The sequence below is a fragment of the Myotis daubentonii genome, chromosome 12, assembly GCF_963259705.1.
Source record: "Myotis daubentonii chromosome 12, mMyoDau2.1, whole genome shotgun sequence".
NCBI classification, from domain to species: domain Eukaryota; kingdom Metazoa; phylum Chordata; class Mammalia; order Chiroptera; family Vespertilionidae; genus Myotis; species Myotis daubentonii.
The window spans coordinates 35895843-35910341 of record NC_081851.1 but is presented as its reverse complement, the minus strand read 5'-3'; the positions used below and the strand labels follow the sequence as shown (position 1 = coordinate 35910341).

Here is a 14499-nt window from a genome sequence, read left to right as displayed (position 1 = left end):
TCTGTACCCCAGCACCCACAGGCCAGCCTGGAAAGCAGCTGGCTGGGAGTCGCCAGGGGCCTCCTGGGTTCCCCCCACCCCCCACACAGATCCCTGGCTCCCCTGGAAAATCCATCCCATGGAAATGAGCCCACATGCCCCAAAATCCTGGAGAGCATTGGCTGGCCTGCACATGTCCCCTCCTCTCTGGGAGGGGGCATCCTCTGTACGTGCATCTTGTCTACAGTGTGCAGTGGGCTTTAGGGGTGTGGGCAGGGAAGACTCTGAAACTAGAGCTCTCAGTTTCCCCAGGACACTCCCAGGACACAGAGAGAGCCAGAAAGGACAGTCAGGACCCAGCACCCCAAACCCAGTCTGACTGCGATTTGCAGCTGCCTTGTAGCTGACCCCAAGTCAGATCCAGACTCCTGTGGCCTCACCTACTGAGCCTCATCTCTCAGGCCCGACTCTAAGCCCCAAGATCCCAATTCTTAATCCCTGCCCAAGTGGATACATCATGGGAACTTGTACATATCCATCTTCCCCTCAAGCTGCTGCCTTCCATGGGGAAGTCCTGGGGACGGGCCATGAGCTGGCAGAAGCCCTAAGGGCTACCGGTTAGACCAGAGGGGCATTAGGGAAAGAGGCCAAGAAGTCCGGTGCTTACCAGGATTCTTCCAAGAACCAGGGCCCGGACAGAGCAGGCTCCACACAGAGCTGGGCAGAGGTAGAGTCGGCCGGTCCACAAACACCGTGGGCAGGGGACGGGAAGGAGTTGGCTCAACCAGGGCAAAGGTGGGCTTCCCAACAGTCTGTAAGTCTGGGAGCCCAGTCCTCATCCTGGGTTTCTATTAAGAATCCAGCCGAAACCAGTTTGGCTCAGTGGACAGAGCGTTGGCCTGCGGACTGGGGGGTCCCGGGTTCGATTCCGGTCAAGGGCGTGTGCCTGGGTTGCGGGCACATCCCCAGTGGGGGCTGTGCAGGAGGCGGCTGATCGATGTTTCTCTCCCATCAATGTTTCTAGCTCTCTATCTCTCTCCCTTCCTCTCTGTAAGGAATCAATAAAATATATTTAAAAAAAAAAAAAAAAAGAATCCAGCTTCCAGAGACTCTGCTGCCCCTATTTTTGCGCTACAGTAAGTCCCCATCCGGGGCGGGTTCTCAGTCTCATGCTACCACCTAGAGATGAAGGGGGAGGCTTCCCTGTACCACTCTGCCTCTGTGGTTACAACACGGGAGGATCCTAGGCCTGGAGTCCCAGCCTCTACAAACATCCCTTCTCCCCTCATTGCAGGCAGGCCCCAGGGCCAAGGCACACGCCTACCTTGGGGACTAAGGAAAGTGATGCACCACCACTACGTGAATCAAGACACCCGCTCCATTGAAGCACCCATGCCAGACACAGCCACCCCTGTGGGCAGGTCTCAGCCCCTAGGAGCAGGGCTGGGTCCTCTGAGCCACCGCTTTCCCCTGTCTCCTTTATGACAAGTGGCCATAGGGGCCCGAGGGAAGAGGCCTCCATCAACATTAAACAGCACCAAGCGCAGCCCCGGCTGGCCCTACTCACCCTTGCAGTTTGGGTTGGCTGTCGGAACTACAGGGCAGCAGGGCAGCAGGGAAGCAGGCTGGAGCCCCAGCCTAGGCTGGCAACGCCACTGCCTCCCCAGGGGTGCACACAAACCCGTTGGTATGGAACCGGCAAGCAGGTCTCCCTGGAGTAAGGGACTCCAGGTGCCTGGCCCAGCAGGCTCCCCAGAGCTGGACAGGCTCCCTCTAAGAACATCCATCCATCCCTCCTACCTAGCAATACACCCCTCCCCCAGCCTAGCTCACCCTTGATCCATGAGATGCCCATTCTGAAGGTTCTCACCTTGGAACATCCCCTCCCTACCATTCCACCTGGCAGATAGAGACACGTGCCCATATGTGCTTAGCTTTGCAGGTTATGCTCTGAAGATAGACATAAACACCTGCATCCCAGAACCCACCGTGCCAGCCTAGCACAATGCCATGCTCCCATCAAGCAGTGGGGGCTTCAACGTATGCTGATTCATCTTCTAAGATCAAGAATTAGGGAAAGAAATCAGAAATCCAAATGGCTCTGCCCTCTCAAGCTATGGAAATAAAACTTTAGGGCCTGCAGGAACTTTCGAACAACTGTTTAAACCTGCCATTTAACGGAGGAATCACCTGTTCTCTCCAACAGCCCCCCTCTTCTTAAGCCCTGGAACTGGCAACTCACTCTACCATGGGCCACCTCCGTGGCTGGTGGATGGCTCTTCCTTAGGCTGAGATGAGCTCTGTCTTTTTATTTCCACACCTTGACCCCAGAGATGACCTGTGGATCTGCAAAGGCTCGCCTCCGGGCAGCTTCCCAAAAGGCTGCAGCCAGCCTTTGAGGTGTAACCAGCCCCAGCCACCGCGCCCTTCAGCCACCTGTCCTGAGGCATGAGCTCCCGTCCTCTGCCTGCGATGTGCCCAATGGCCAGGAGACGTGTCTGGGAGACTGGACATATTCTCTCCCAGCATCTGGGCACAATGAGGTGACATAGTGGGGCCTGAGAGCTGTAAGTAGGGAACCACATAATTTATCTTCCAAACTGGAACATTTTAACTATGGTAGAGACACTATTAACTATGCCCGGAAAACAGGCACAAACAGGACGGATGGCCACACTAACTCTAAGTCACTGGGCACACAGCATAGTCACTCATTTACTCCACTGAGAATGCGAGCTCTCCCGGTGGCCACTGCACCCTCCAGGCTCCTGGGGACTTTGTCCACCACCCCCGCTGAGGGGCTGGGGCGGAGGCAGAGATGGAGAAAGGCCACAGTACACTTGCATCTGTGTAGTTTCACTTTCCCCCGATTAAAACCATTTGTAGCTACCACTTGTGGAGGAGGGCAGGGGATAGAGTGGTCTGCCCTTGGGAAGCTGATGCTCTAAAAGGAGCAGAAAGGGAGGAACAGACACAAAAACAAACCTGGACCTGGCAGGATAGCGCCCATGGTCGTGGTGGCCCTAAACACACACCAAGTAGCCTTCACTGCAGCTCAAAATGAACGGCTCACTGCAGGGCTGGGGAGTGGGGACGTGTCCAGTGGCCCGATGGGGCTTGGTGTCCGTTACCAATTCTCCGCTCCCCCGGACACACACACACTGGTAGGGGCCTAGTGTAACAGCCACAGAACCGGGCAAAGGAGGGGCCAGGTCAGGAAGAACAGGAGGACTCTCTTCTCAGCCCTCAAGCCACTGTTCCCTCTCCTCCAGCCACTGCCTTCTCCGGCCGCAGCAGCTTTTTTCTGGATACCGTGTGTCACACACTGCTTCGGGTCTCTCCACGGGGCATCAGTGCCACCTGAGAGCACTAGAGGGCGCCGCTGCCCTTCCTCGTGAGGAACACCCAACAGAGCACAAGTGGGGCCCCAGGGCAGAGGCCCCCCAAACCTCTGAGCCTGTGAACAGCTTCGTGTCCCCAGCTGGGGATCCTGCAGCTATATTCAGGCAGGCAGTCCAGTTCTGGGTGTCTAGCCTATCGCTTCCTGCAGTGAGTCAGCTCAGCTCTCCTATTCTCCTCAAAAGCCCTAGGCAAGCCTTCTGGGTAAGCACGGACCATTATTTTTTCCAGGCCAGCCTCCCCATCCCCTCAAGACACACGGGCCCAGGGGGACACTGATGGAGCTCAATGGCCAGGTTTCCTGCCTCTCCTGGCCAAGCCCCTTCACCCAAAGAAATGCCCCTCCCGCCCGCCTGGATGCAAGGCCACAGAGCCTGCCCTGCAAATGGGCCCGAGGGAGGGCAGGGGTGCCCCAGGCGCCCTCCAACCAGCTGTGGACAAGCTCAGAATTCAAATAGGAGAACAAACATCTCACAGCTTCCTATGTCCATCTGGCCTCTCAAAGGCCATGAGGAGACATGGAGAAACAGAAGGAAGACGGAGGCTGTAAGCAGGAGCAGTGACAACCCCAGCATCGCTCAGAGACACGGCCTGCAGGGGTCTACGCCCCAAACCTGGCCAAGCACCTAGAAATGACCTCACAGAGAGGTGTCCCCCAGCATCTGTCCTGCCCAGAAAAGGCCCGGAGATACCCACAAATGACAGCACCAAGCCCATGGTCTGTGCCCCTTCTGACCCTGGCCCCCAACTGCTCCCAGCAAATGCCCTGTCTGGGTCTTCTACTACCTCCCTCTCTTCCACCTCCTACAAAGATCTGAGTTGTCACAGGACCAAACCTTTCTTCCTACTCCTCCCCTAGGCTACCAGTGGCCAGCCGTTCCCCTGGACTCTGGTGGGTAGGGGCTGGGCAGAAGGGACTGAGGGTGATGTCCTAGGCAGGGGAAGCGAAGGGCAGCCTCACTCAGAGGCTGATCCACCCTCATTCCTGTCTATGAGGCTACCAGCTGGCCAGGGCCCACACCGCAAAAGGCCCTGCATTCCATCCCCATTCCTCTCAGCAGAATTTCACAGGGAAAGGAAGAACCAGGACTTCAGGAAGAGGTTTAGGGATCTTCCCTCTACCCTATCACTTGACCCTTCACCACTGTGCCCAGCCTTCCCACCCCACTTCCTGCCCCTGTATCCGTAAAGGGGAGGAGCAGGCTTGCTGAGAGAGCAGGAACGGTTGCCTTTGCCACACTCATCAGGGTTGCCATGCATGCTCCTGTGTAGAACTGGCCTCAGGCCTTTGAGAATGGCGAATACATGGCCTATCGCCCAGGCCTAGAGCCCCACCCTGGGCCCTGTTAGGCTGTCAGCAGCTGTGGAAGGCTCAGAGTTGGAAAAAGGCAAAGGGGCCAGAGTGGTGGTCAGGGGCTGCGATATTGTGATTTACAAGAAACACATATTTCTCATATGTGCTCTGATGAAGTTCCTGGATCACGGTTTCCAAACCTCTTGAAATTTCCTGAGAGATGACAATGGAGAACCTTTTGTTATAATATTTGGTCTCTTGTTCTCAGTTCCTGAAAACACTTCGGAGCCATGAAGGTGAAGTGGGTGCTTGTTATTCCTAACAAACCCCTTTCACCACATCTGGGTTTATGTAATGAGGTAACTTTTGGAAAGCCCCTAATGGGAGGGGGCTGGTTGCCAAGGGAAACAACCATAAACAGGGTTGGAGCTTTCAGTCCCACCCCCTAATTTTGGGGGAGGAGGTTGAGCCAATGGCCAAGGATGTAATCCCTCTCACCCATGCAATGAAGCCTCCACACAACTAGCAAGGACTGGGAGAGCTTCCGGACGGTGAGCACTGAGTTCTGGGGAGAGCGGCTGTGCTCTGACGGGGCATGGAAGTGTGGTGCCCTTTCACCATACCACGCCCTGTGCATCTCTTCCATCGGCTGTTGCTGAGTTCTAGCCTTTTATAACAAACCCGTGACCCAGTAAGTAAAATGTTTCTCTGAGTTCTGTGAGCTGCTCTAGCAAATTAATTGAACCCAAGGAGGGAGCTGCTGGAGCCTGCTAGCATAGCTGGCCAGTCTGAAGCACTGACTGGGGACTGGTGTCTGCAGTGGTGGGAGAGGGCGGGTGTCCTGTAGGACTGAGTCCTTTACCTGTGGAATCAGGTGCTACCTCTGAGTGAACAGTGTCAGAGTTGAGTTGAATTGTAGGACACCCAGCTGGTGTCAGAGAATCCCTTGGATGTGTGGGGAACCTACCCACCCCCACACTGGAACTGGATGCAGTATCCTAATTGGTATCAGAACCCTCTTAGGAGCTCTGTCCAGGGCCTGAGCTAAAGGACTCCTGCGTCCCTCTTTTGGTGGGACTCAGCACCTTCAAAACCAAGTGGCCATCCTCAGCACTTGCCATGCCTCAGAACCAAGAGACCCGCAGAGGGCCAGGGCCCAGGGTCTCCAAGGACAGGGGGAGGTTCAGATTTCAGGGGAGCTGCCCACAGCCTCTTGCCAAAACAGGGGAGCAATTGGAGGTGGGTATATGGGGGGGCATCAATTACTTGACTTCCCTCTTAGGGGGAAGAGATCAAGAACAGCTGGGGCAACTGGGGGAGGTCGGCTAGCTTCAGGGAGGTGGGGAAGCCTGAGGTGTAGCCCAGTCCCCACCTCTCTACCTGCCAAGGCTTCCTTACCTGGAGGCCAAAGGGCAAGAGGTGGAGGTTAAGAAACAAAAATTCATACAAATGGCTTTCCTGTTTTTCTCCTGTTCCTCCCACTCCCTCGGTGGGTGGGTCTGCCATGAAGCGAGGCCACCATTGAAGAGTTCTCCTCAATCCACTGGGCCCTCACACTCACTGCCTCCAAGTGCAGGCAAAGAGCCTTGGCTTAGGGAGAGCCCCACTCAACCATGCAAAGCAGCCCCAGCAGTCTGCCCCAGCAGTCTGCCCCAGGGCACCTCGGCAGCTCCATCCTCCCAGCCCGGTCCAGGCTGCTGACACTCCAGCACCCTCCCCAGGGGGCAAAGCTGGTTTTGCCAAGGACATACCTGGGTTTCTGAGTTGGTTCCTTGGCTTCCCTTAAGCCAAACCAGCTACTCTTGACCTTCTCCTCCCCGGTGGATGAATGATGGGGTGAGGCGCCGGGGGTGGAACCCCCTTTCTCCCCGAGAGAGCCGCGGCGCCCCAACTCGCTCCGACTCAGCCCCTGATGGTGATGGTGGAAGAGGCCCATCCGGGGCTTCCGCTCCTCCTTCCGGGCTCCCTCCTTCTCCGCCACAGCCTCGGAGGCCACCATGGGTGTGGCAACCTGCACTGGCTTCCCCTCTGAGAGCTGGGCCCCCTCCTCCTCTCCAGAGTGGCCGGCCTCAGAGGCCAGCGCTTTAGCCTGAGTGCTCAGCTCCTGTCCAGGCACTGCCTCTGAGCTGCTGGTGCGGCGGCTGCCTCTGCCCCAGGAGTCATCTGCAGCCCGGGATCCTTCCTCAGAGGGCCGAGAAGAACCGCTGTGTAGGGAGCTGAAGGGTGGAAATGGGCCCGAGATGGAGCTGCGGTGCCGCAAGAGGCCCTGGGGCTCCTCGTTGTAAATGTGGCTTCCATTGACACAGAGAGAGGAGCGGGTGGCGGGGTCCAGGTGGCCCTGGAGGTCGAGAAGGGCCCGGGGAGGAGCTGCTCGCATCTGGCTGGCCTCGTCGCTGTGGGTCCTTTTGTGGGTGAACAACTTGGGGGACTGTGCAGTGTCCCTGCCTGAAAAGGAAGCACACGCAGGGTTAGCACAGGGCAGAGAAGCCCCGTTTCCTGGCCAGGGGCCTCCCCTGCTCCCTGGATGGAGACCACAGCAGGGGCGGCCCCCCTCGCTCACCCCCGTCAGTGGACAGCCAGCTGCTGCGGCTCGGGGACCGGGTGAGGAGCTCGGCCCCGGGGCCCTGGAAGACCAGGCTCCCGCTGGCGGAGGACAGGGTGCTGTCCGAGCCCAGCGAGGTGTTGGACTGGGTCAGGGACGACTTGCGCAGCTTGTTACGGAGGAAGAAGCCCTTGGCCTTGCCCATCCTGCTCAGGCTGCCCAGCTCGGGGTCCTCCAGGGCACTGCTGGGGAGGATGGCAGACGCGGACTCCAGGTCATACTTCTTCTTGCCCTTCATCTTGTCCTTGAGCTTGCTGAAGGGGGACCGCGGCTTGTCCTTCATGGACAGGTCAAACATGCTGGCGCTCAAGTTGTTACGCGTGAACTGGATGGTCACTTGGATCTCCCCACGGTCCTTGTCCTTCTTGCCTGGCTTGGAGTGCAGCTTGTACCACCTGTGAGAGGGTAGGGGAAGTCGGGTAGAGCTCTGGTAGCAGACACAGGGAGTCTGCCCCCCCCCCACCCGCCGCACCCCTCCCCTTCAGTGTCTGTCACCTCACAGGGCCCCTCCTTGCTTTGGGGCTATGACGCCTCTCACCACAGGCTCCTGCTCTGACACACAGGCCCTGCCTCCCAGGCCACAGGCATAGCTGAGAAACTATCCAAAACTCCTCCATGATGAAGAAAGCCACATTCTGAGTAGGGGAAGCTCCGTGGTGCTGCTAGGCAGGGCAGGGGTCACCACGCCATAGCTCCTCCACCCCAGCACCTTCCCTAGAGTGCCCCATCCCCCCACAACTGGAACTCAGAGGCCGGGAGAGGTGAGGCTGGGTCTGGGAAGGACTCTCACATCTCAGGCCCCAGTTACAGACAGACCTGCCCACATTCTTCCCTGTTTACATCACCCCCTGGCCAGTCCCAGCCAGAGCTCTGCTCTGAGCCACCAGTGAGCCCAGGAAAGAACAGCTCACCCACAGGCCCTGGGCCAGGAACACAGGAGCACTAGCACATGCACACACACACCTCACCCACTCACTGACTCGCCCCACGTCCCACCAGGAGCAGCTCTGCAAGATGGAGGAGCAGACAAGACGGCACAAAGGGGCCGTAAGGAAGAGGCCCAGGGATGGGAGCGAGGGCTGGTGTCTGGTGAGCGTCTACTGTGTGTTACAGCAGAGTGCAGGCTTCTCATCTCATTCCCACTGATTCACACCTCACAGCCAGCCCACAAGGTCGGGACACGACCCCAATTTCACAGATCAGGAGGTCGAGGCTCAAGTGGTCACCATCCTAGAACAAGCTGCCAAAAAGGAGAGGGGAGAGGCGGAGCCAGGTTTCTATCACCCCAAAGCCCATGTTCTTCCCACTACACACTCCCAGAGATACCCCTAACACACATGACCGGGGGGATGGAGCCCATGCTACAGGGGGGGTGTGCACAGAGCTCTTCCTTCCTCTGCTTCCCAAACCCTCCTCACCAACGGCTCAGACTCCTGGGGGAAGGCCCAAGAAGGAAGGGCTGACCCAGCTGACTCTGGCTGGCTGGCCACACCACACGGCATCTGTGTGGAGCTCCTGGACACCTCCATAGGCCCCCTTCCCACCCCACTCACCCAGGTCACACGCCTGCCCACCTCCACAGGTGTGAGCGGAGAGACTGTAGAGAGACTGAACCAGAAAGGTTCTGGACGTCGGGAACCAGGACTAAATGATGCGGTCGGGCACATCTGGAAACAGGCCCCCTTCTCACACTGGCACCAGAATGTGTAACCTCCCTGGCACATAAGAGCTGAAATTGAAAATTCAAAGGATGTGTTCCAAGATGAATTGGAGGAAATCTCCAGAATGTAGGATAAGGATGAAGCAACTGTTAGGCGTCAATCCAAGGAAGTCCACCCCAGATAACTGGACAGTCAAGCGGGAGAGCAATCGGCTCCCGAGTGTGAGGGGCTTGGGAGTCCTCTCTCCCATCCACAAACAAGACCAAAGCTGAGCAGGCTGAAAAATCAACAATTCACAGGGCATCTCAGGGCAGTGAAACCATTCTGCATGATACTATACTGATAGGTACATGTCATTATACATTTGTCATAACCCACAGAATATAAAACACAAAGAGTGAACCCTAATGTGAACTACAGGTTCTAATTAACACATTGTTTGCGGGTAGTTTTTATCGCGCGCTAACAGGTGGCGCGGGCCATTTTTGCTAATTTTTTGCGCAAATGGCAACATTCAGTAAAATTACGATAACTTTAGTTTACGTATTTATACGTTACCCGCATTCTACCGCTAGTCTATAAAAAGCGTATTAATACGTGTCCCGCACTCTACTACACTGGTAGAACGTATAAATACGTAAAACGTGTAAACACGTTTCCCGCATACAATGTGTTAACAATAATATACAATATTGGCTCATCAGTGGTAACAAATTTAGCCACCAGTGAGCCCAGGAAATTTGCAAGGTGTTAATAATAGAGGAACTGAGGGAATTTAAGGAGTATAAACATACTTTCTCTGTACTTTCCACTCATTCTTCTGTACACATAAAACAGGTCTAGCCCTGGCCAGTTTGGCTCTGTAAATAGAGTGTTGGCGTGCAGACGGAAGGGTCCATGGTTCAATTCTGGTCAAGGGCACCTACCTTGGTTGCAGACTCCTCCCTGGTCCTGATCAGGATACATGCAGGAGGCAATCAATTGATATGTTTCTCTCACATAGATGTTTCTCTCTCTTTCCTTCTCTCTTTCACTCTCTCTAAAAGATCAATGGAAAAATATCCTCCGGTGAAGATTAACAAAAAACTGGTCTAAAACAAAGCTTATTAACTAAGAAGAAAAAAAGCAGAGAGAGTACATGTAGAGAACACAAAGTGGATGAAACAGTGAAAGAAAAAAATGCAAGAAAGTTTTTCTTAACTGAAGGATATGACCACCAGGACAGAAGGGCCACAAGCATGCAGCACAAGGAACTAAGGAAGACCCAGCCACGGGTGTCACGGTGTGTCTCAGAACACCAGGTATACAGAGGAGACCCTGAGGCTCCCAAAGAGGGAGGAGGGTTCATACATCAGGAATTAGAACAGCTTCGGGTCCTCACTAGCAACACTGGGCACCATATGGACTCTTTAAAGGCCAAGCCCTAGGCACTCCCCAAACCCAGCCTAGGCCCCCTTTAGGGCAGGAAGATCCTGGGAGGTGGGGCCGGGAGGGAAAAGACTTTCCTCACCATTTTCTGAGTCTCCCATCCAGAGCAGAGTGAGGTTGAGAATGGTCAGGACCTGCCTCTAGACCTCCAGCCACTATCACCCAGCTATCTTCCTACCAACTTACCATCCTTCCCTCCGCCTTCCAGGCCAGGCCTGAACAGGCCCCTACCTGGCACCCGAGATGCCAAGGGACCCGACCACAGCAGGCATTCTCCCAGAGTGTGACCCTCATGGGCTGAGACAGCTGCTCCCGGACAAAGGCCACATCCTTCCCTCCCACCCCTGCTTCCTTCTTCCTCCTGTCTGTCCACAGGGTCCCCTACAGACCCCGGGCCTGCCAGGCACTGCAGCACAGTCCAGATGAGGTCAGGAAGCCTTGAACACAGCTGCTGTGGCCTGACGATCCCTCCGTGAAATGATGGAAATTTTCTCTTCACAGAGCCCTGCACACAGTAGGCCCCAGAGCAAACAGGCTCTGAGCATCTCTTCCCTGCAGACTGAGACTCCCTCGGGGAACGAGACAATAGGGTCCCATGGCCCAGTTCAAGTCCCACCTCCTCTAGGAAGCTTTCTCACCTGCCACCATCCTGGCCACATCTGCTCTGACCACCTGGTGTCATCCCCAGGTGGCCAGGATCTCCCTCGCTAAACGGTATGCCCTGTGGATATTTAACAAGCATCCCCCCAGGCACATAGCTCCAAAGTAAAGAAGCAATGTTGGCAGTAAAGCCTTGAGATGCTATAAGCCCTCAGCTTTTCACTGCCCACCTCCCCCTCATTGCCCCCCTGCTCTGCCCACCCCTTGCTCAGAGCTCTCATCTGGACGCACGTGGCGGCACAGCTGATGGCTCAGCCTGGCTCTGCACCCTGAGTACACAGCTGGCCCCACCACTCACTCGTGTGTAACCTCCACCTACCAGGTTACTTCCCGAAGCCTCCGCTTCCCTGGCCATCCAGTGGGGATGCCACACTATTAGGGCTGCTGAGAAGATGACACATGCAAAGCCTGGTCCTCGGGAGTGGCATTCATCAGCGCTTCTCAAACTGCAACGTGCTAAAGGGTCCCTGAGTCTTGTTCAAATGCAGACCTGAGCCTGTGGGTGCACAGGGGCCTGGGGGCCATGCATGGGCAGAGGGAGACACGCTCTGGGGCTAGAGAATCGGCAGGGCTGGCCTAGCCTCACTGTGTGCTCACTGCGTGCGGGCTCTGGGCCTACATCACAGATTCCCAAAGAGGCACAGAGATGGGTATGGAGACCAGAAACCCGTTCAAAGGACTGGCACAATCCCGAGAGGACAGAGCCCTGAGAGGTCACTGAGGAAACCTCGGGTTTTGTCCTGATCCCAGGCCATTAAACCTTTGTCTGAGATGAGCCTCCCCAACAGCCCAAGGTCCAGAATTCCTGAGGGCCCACCGTGCGAAAGCTCGTACAGGGCCCCTGCTCAGCCACAATCTCTCTCCCATGCTAATAGCCGGACAAAGTTCAGCAGGCCCAGTGTGGACTTAGGACTCAGCTTTCAGTCTTCCCCCAGGATGGACCCCTACCCACACACCACAGGGGCAGAGGACAAAGGTGGGATGCAAGGAGTGGGGGTCTGGTTGCCTCACCTGTTATCAAGACCATGGCCCTACTTACTCCTGCTCGTGGACTCCCAGGTCCAACACACCCAGCTCTCTGGGCACGAAGCTGGCTAACAGGTGCCACACAGCGTGACTGAAAAAGCCCAACACTGGGAGGGCCCACCTAGGGCAGACATCAAACACAGGCAGGTGCCAGGGGGTTCCTGTCAGAGACTGTGGCGTTGGAGCTGTGACAGCCACGGGCCCGGCACGCCTGACTCATTTCCATTCCTATCAGTCCAAATTCAGCTTATGACCCAAACAGTTGTGGCCCTTCCTGAGCCCCCACATGTCATTTATTTCAGGCCCCAAACCCAGGAACCAACATTTGTCTCTTTTTCCCCACACAACCCACATCGTAACTGAACTCTTGTAGCTCTACCTGTAAATTATATCTAGAATCCAACCCTCCCACCACTGTCACCCTACAGTGCAGTCCGCCACCATCTCCTGCTGGACATTACAGTTCCCTGCTTACCTGCCCCTGCCTTCCATGCTCCACCCACAAACAGGTGAGGCCAGAGCACATCACCCCACTCCTCAGAGGTGGAAAGGACCTATCTTTTGGCTCCCAGCTCCCTGACTCTGTGTGTCTCATCCCACACTGACCCGAACATGTTCCCACCTCAAGGCCACTGCACCTGCTTTACACGGGCCTAGATCTCAGGCCATGGTTCACTCACTCACTGACTCACTCACTCATGTCAGTTCATCTGAAACGCCTCTGTCTTCCCTGAGTTCCCAACTGCTACTGTCCCTTACCCTGTTTTATTTCTTGAGCATACTTAACACTACCTGACATGTGGAAGAGCAGTAGAAGAGCAGTACCCAGGTGTGTGTTCGTGCACATGTGCACATGAGCATGCACGCATCCCACACAGTAAAATGATATATTATGCACAGCCATGTCATGTCTGCCTTCCCCTGCTCTACAGGCAGCAATTTTATTCTGCTCACCTCTGCTTCTCAGCACTTAAAATAGTGGACACTCAAACCTTTGTTCAATGAACTAACAAATTAATCCATGAATTGACTTAAGAACTTGTTTGTCCCTGTTCACAACTGAACAACTGTGTAATGTTTCTATTACAAATCCATGGGTCTTACCTATGACACCAGGTTCCCAAAGAGCAAAGAGGGGGCTCCCTGCCCACCATCCCCAAACAGGAGCTTCCTGAGGAAGGGACCGCAGAGCCAGGCTTCAAGGGGTCAGTTCCCAACGGGGACCTTCTTTAACCCCGAGACCCTCATCCCCATCTCTGAGCTAAGATGCTCACTAGCCCATCTGAGAGAGAAGGTGCCAACCAGATTTGGGAAGTGACCAGACTCGTGAATGACGGTGGCTGTTGATCCCACTCTAGCCCATCACTAGGCCACTGGTCTTCTCACCTTGAACAACTTCTCTCATTCAGCACCTATTGTGTGCCAGACACTATACTAAGCACTCAACACAACAAAGTCTATCCCATTAATCCTTTCCACAGCCCTGTTGAGGTGGGTGTGGGAGGCTGACCCTAGAGTGGTTACCAGCATAGACTTTGGAGCCAGGCTGCCTAGTTTAAGCCCCAGCCCCAGGACTTATGGCTTCATGACCTTGGGCAGATCACCTGATCTATGCTTCAGTTTCCATACCTATGGAGGTAATGGAAATCCATTCCCCTCACAAAACTCTAAAAGGAGTAAGTGGATTGTGTGTGAAACACTCAGAGAATAGGGCCTGGCACATGGGAAACACCACATAAGTGTCAGCTCTTATGTTTTTGCAGATGCAGACACAGGGGCACAGAGAAGTCTGCTGGGTTAAGTCACCTACTTATTTTCAGGAAGTAGGAGAGCCAGGATTTGAACTCAGGCTCCCTCTCTCCAGAGCCTGGCCAGACCTTGATCACTGCCACTAGACTGCCTCCCTCTGCAAGTACCACACACACACACACACACACACACATTGCAGGCCCAGAAACTTCTGTGTCCCTGCCCAACCAAGGAATCTAAAGTCACTCCTTATTTCTCCAAAGTAAAGGGTATGTTTTAGATAAGAGAAAAATTACATCTTTATTTCCCCTCATCTCTAACTGAAATTAAGCATCTCTTCAATTATGAATTTTTCCAACAGTAGTAGTAGAGTAGCAGTACCTATGAGTGTGTCACGAGGAGAAACCAGGTATTTTCTTATCACATTACAGATGTAACAAAATATTGTCTATACTCATCTTTACTTTGAACTTTAAAGTTATTAGTCCTCCCACTGGATCACATTGTTTAACACAGTAATAAAGCCCAGGTACTTTAGCAAATGTTCTAATATGTTGATAAATGTGCTTCAATATCATCGGTGTACTTGGTAATCCTATGTATTTGGAGATCTTGTTCTGAGAAGAGGTCCATGGCACAGAAAGGGCTAAGAGCACCTGCTCTAGAGGAGGGAGGGCACAACGGCAGCAGAAGGCAGGCCT

The 14499-nt window shown here is 54.8% G+C and overlaps 2 protein-coding genes across 5 annotated transcripts in view; one reads left to right on the top strand and one right to left on the bottom strand.

The window, feature by feature from the left end:
• Positions 1–14499, top strand: part of CCT7 (chaperonin containing TCP1 subunit 7) — a 354827-nt gene that overhangs the window by 242572 nt on the left and 97756 nt on the right. The window lies entirely within an intron of this gene.
• Positions 1–14499, bottom strand: part of RAB11FIP5 (RAB11 family interacting protein 5) — a 36633-nt gene that overhangs the window by 8849 nt on the left and 13285 nt on the right. For all 4 annotated transcript variants that reach the window (XM_059659425.1, XM_059659426.1, XM_059659427.1 and 1 more), the window contains exons 2-3: positions 7233–7669; positions 6424–7117 (exon numbers count right to left, since the gene is read on the bottom strand). In XM_059659425.1, coding sequence (XP_059515408.1) covers positions 6424–7117; positions 7233–7669 — 1131 coding nt within the window. The remainder of the gene's footprint in view (positions 1–6423; positions 7118–7232; positions 7670–14499) is intronic.